The sequence below is a fragment of the Adiantum capillus-veneris genome, chromosome 12, assembly GCF_014529385.1.
Source record: "Adiantum capillus-veneris isolate H3 chromosome 12, ASM1452938v2, whole genome shotgun sequence".
In the NCBI taxonomy this organism is placed as follows: Eukaryota; Viridiplantae; Streptophyta; class Polypodiopsida; order Polypodiales; family Pteridaceae; genus Adiantum; species Adiantum capillus-veneris.
This window is the reverse complement of record NC_140942.1, coordinates 79,558,465-79,561,876: the sequence shown is the minus strand read 5'-3', so window position 1 is coordinate 79,561,876 and position 3,412 is coordinate 79,558,465. Positions and strand designations below refer to the sequence as shown.

At 41.6% G+C, this 3,412-nt stretch overlaps 1 protein-coding gene across 1 annotated transcript; it reads right to left on the bottom strand.

Annotated features, from left to right (window-relative positions):
- Positions 1-1,101: 1,101 nt before the first annotated feature.
- Positions 1,102-2,211, bottom strand: LOC147446009 (uncharacterized). The gene is made up of 4 exons (XM_086524662.1): positions 2,086-2,211; positions 1,796-1,931; positions 1,541-1,696; positions 1,102-1,415 (listed from the first exon to the last, which is right to left on the bottom strand). Exons 1-4 carry the CDS (start codon positions 2,161-2,163, stop codon positions 1,102-1,104), a joined length of 684 nt encoding a protein of 227 aa, XP_086380788.1. The 5' UTR covers positions 2,164-2,211.
- Positions 2,212-3,412: the final 1,201 nt, after the last annotated feature.

Genomic DNA, 3,412 nt, shown 5'->3' with positions numbered 1-3,412 from the left:
GACAGAAAACTCCTTAAGCACTTTTTGTGCTCTCTCAAGCACACCACATTTTATTCACCAAGACAATCGCAAGCATGAATTTTCTTGCGTAGAGCCACATGCCTTCAAGATGCATGCCTAGGTGATTGCATCTGGAGAGAGGCCAGATGCGAAGCATTCCAAGAGTCCACACTCCAAAAAGGAAGCTCCTTGAGCTCTTGCATAGAGCCACATGCCTTCAAGATGTAAGCATAGCCTTCAAGACGCAAGTATAGGATGCTGAATTTGGAGAGATACACTTGCTTTGCATTCGTTGAAAGCAGCCTAGAGCATGATACGCTTCCCCAAGAGCATCGGACCAGGTATGGGCTCATTAGTTCTCTCACCCATGTCAACGGCGTTGCAAAAGGTCAATGGCCTTCAAGGTGCAAGCATATGCATTCAACAGCCTCTGACTAACAATATAATTGTGAATATTTGTGCCCATACAAGCTTCTTGTGTAGAGCTACATGGCTTCATGCATGCGTACATGATTGCATCTGGAGAGAAGCCCTTGCTTTGCATCTGCTAAAAACAAAATAGAGCTTTCTGACCCTGTCCTTGTGGAGCAAACCATGCAATCAATGCACTCCAAGAGTCCACACTCACAACATGAAGCTCCTCGAGCACTTGCGTAGAGCCAAGTGCCTTGAATGAATTTGGAGAGATATACTTGCTTTGCATCTGCTAAAACCAACCTACAACTTTCTTTGCTCTTGTTGCGCACATCCCTCAATCAATGCATTCCAAGGGGCGACATTCCCGACAGAGAACTGCTCTAGCACTTTTTGTGCTCTCTCAAGCACACCACATTTGGCATACATATCGACCAAGACAATCCCAAGCATGACATCTTCTTTCAATAGACATGTTCTTGTTATGCACATCCTGTAATCAATGCATTTCAAGAGGCGACATTTTGGAAAGGAAGCTCCTCAAGCACTTTTTGTGCCCATATCAGCTTCTTGCGTAGAGCTACATGCCTTCATGCATGCGTACGTGATTGCATCTGGAGAGAGGCCCTCGCTTTGCATCTGCTGAAAACAAAATAGAGTTTGCTGGCCCTGCCCTTGTGGAGCAAATCATGCAATCAGCGCATTGCAAGAGTCCACACTCAGGACACGAAGCTCCTTAAGAGCCAAAAGATTCCACATGAGTCTGTCAATAGCCACCTCATTTCCGTTTAATAACATAGTATTTTGCGAACACGCATCGGTGACCTCGGCAATAGATTGTTCGCCATCAGTGGTGGCATGTTTTCCTTTGACTTGTTTATCATGGGTGACGGTTCTCTTGTGAAGTTTTACGAGCGTATAACCTTTGACATAGTCTACGGTGCATTCTTCCATAAAATATGTGCACCCATCATGATGCTTAGCGATGTCAATTTGCTTCCCTTTTCGTTGTCGGGGGATAATTGTGCGAAAGGTGAGCCGGGAAGGCACCAGGCCCCTGGCTATGAGAGATGCAGGAAAAAAGGTTTTTTCTGGCATCTTTCTTTGCATGGGAGCGGAGATGCACGACACCGTTTTTTGTACATAAAATACTTTAAGGTATAGTCATTGTTCTTTTTCACCACCGGTGGCCCTTGTTGCTTCCAATGATAGTTAAGCATCACTCTTTTCCCTTTACTCGTGTACTTGCAACATACTACCAACAAGTATGTGTGATCATTTGCTACATCATATGATGAGAGAAAGACGAACCCACATTTACTGAAGTTAGAAAACTTCCAAGTCCACTTAAAAAAAAAAAAGAAAATGTGCTTTTCTCTACCTGTACAGACATCCCATGGATACTTGAGAAAGAAGTCCTCATTCACTTGAATGTTTCTCAATGACATTGTTTTGATTGCATAACCCCCTAGAGTAGGCACAAGTGATTCCAAGGAGGGCACATGAACACATTTTCTCTGCATTTTCGTACCTTGAAACATTAGAGAACTACATGATAATACTAGAGTGATCTTCATGTGTCGACGGACTACGATGTGGACCACACATCCATATGATTGGTACTTGGTGATGACCTATACATCCAGATTGCAATGTTTTACTAGAATATACCTCAACGGAAAACGACGGGGATGGCGGACTGTCCTGCTGAGGTGGTTGCTGGCGTTGGTGTTCCAGAGCAACAAGCATGACATGCTCCTAGCAGTGGCGCCATCCACAGTATTACGAAGGCATGGAGTTTTTTTTAAGAGATTTTTAGTGCTGGGCTTTTGACGGTGTAGTTCTTTTTAGAGCTTTTAAGCGTTGGAGCCACGTGGGCTAATGACAGGCCAAGGATTGCAAAATGCCCACTATGCTAACGAAGTAAAGATTTCGAATGCCCACAATTTGATACTAGTTTCCAAAACCCCTTAAAATTTGTCATTCGCACAATTTAGTCCTAATTCCCAAAACCCCTTAAAATTTTGGGTGACCATTGTGGCCAAAAGCCTTTGTGCCCTGGTCCTTTTTAATTCTCAAAGGCCCAAAGAACCGGATAATGGCCAAAGTCTAAGTAGTATTTTGGGAAAAACCTTCATGTCAAACATACATAAATCACTTCAACCCAATCCTACAATGGAAAATTTCCAGAATTACCTATTTTCTTGCAAAATCTAAGTGGAATGTTTCCTTTTCAATCTCCTCTCAATTGGTTGTCTTGAATTTCTCCTACAACATGTCTTCTTAAGCCATAAGAACCCTAAACTAAGGTACCCTACATCCACAATTCATCTTGAAATAGGTCGACCTAAACTCTAATACCAAAACCAATTTCCAACCAATCATTAACTAGGTCACTTTAAACCATCAACAAGGTCATTCTAAATGCTTAATTTATTTTAAACAAGTCGTGAAGGAGGTCACCCTAGACCAAAAATAATCATAAATTAAGACACCAATCCATAGCCAAGAGTGTTGGTGTAGGCTCTCAACCTCTCTACTTGCTTGGAGAAGGAGAGGGATCTCTTGCACTTTGCACAATATGCACGAGAGCGTGTGTAACTGTTTTACCATAGTTTAATAAGACATAATTGAACTTTTTACATTCAAAGACAGCTGGCTCCTCGAGAGAGAAGGAATGATAAGTACAAAAATAACTTAGTATGAGAATCATATTTGTATAATGTTTATATGAATGAAGTTTCATTTCAGTATACAGACATTAGAAGTACTTCCCTTGTCATAAGTGTCTGTGTAATCATGTAAGGACAACGTCTGCTTAAAGCCAAAGCTCCTCCGGTCTAAAGATAAGATAGAGTCCTTATCTGCATTTATCCAAACAAGACAGCATATATGTTAGCCTTGAATGTGTTTTACAGGTATCAAGTGGACTATACCAATTGTTATCCATGTCCATCTTTAATTAGTTTTTTTAAAAATTTCAAGCCTTAGTCCAAAG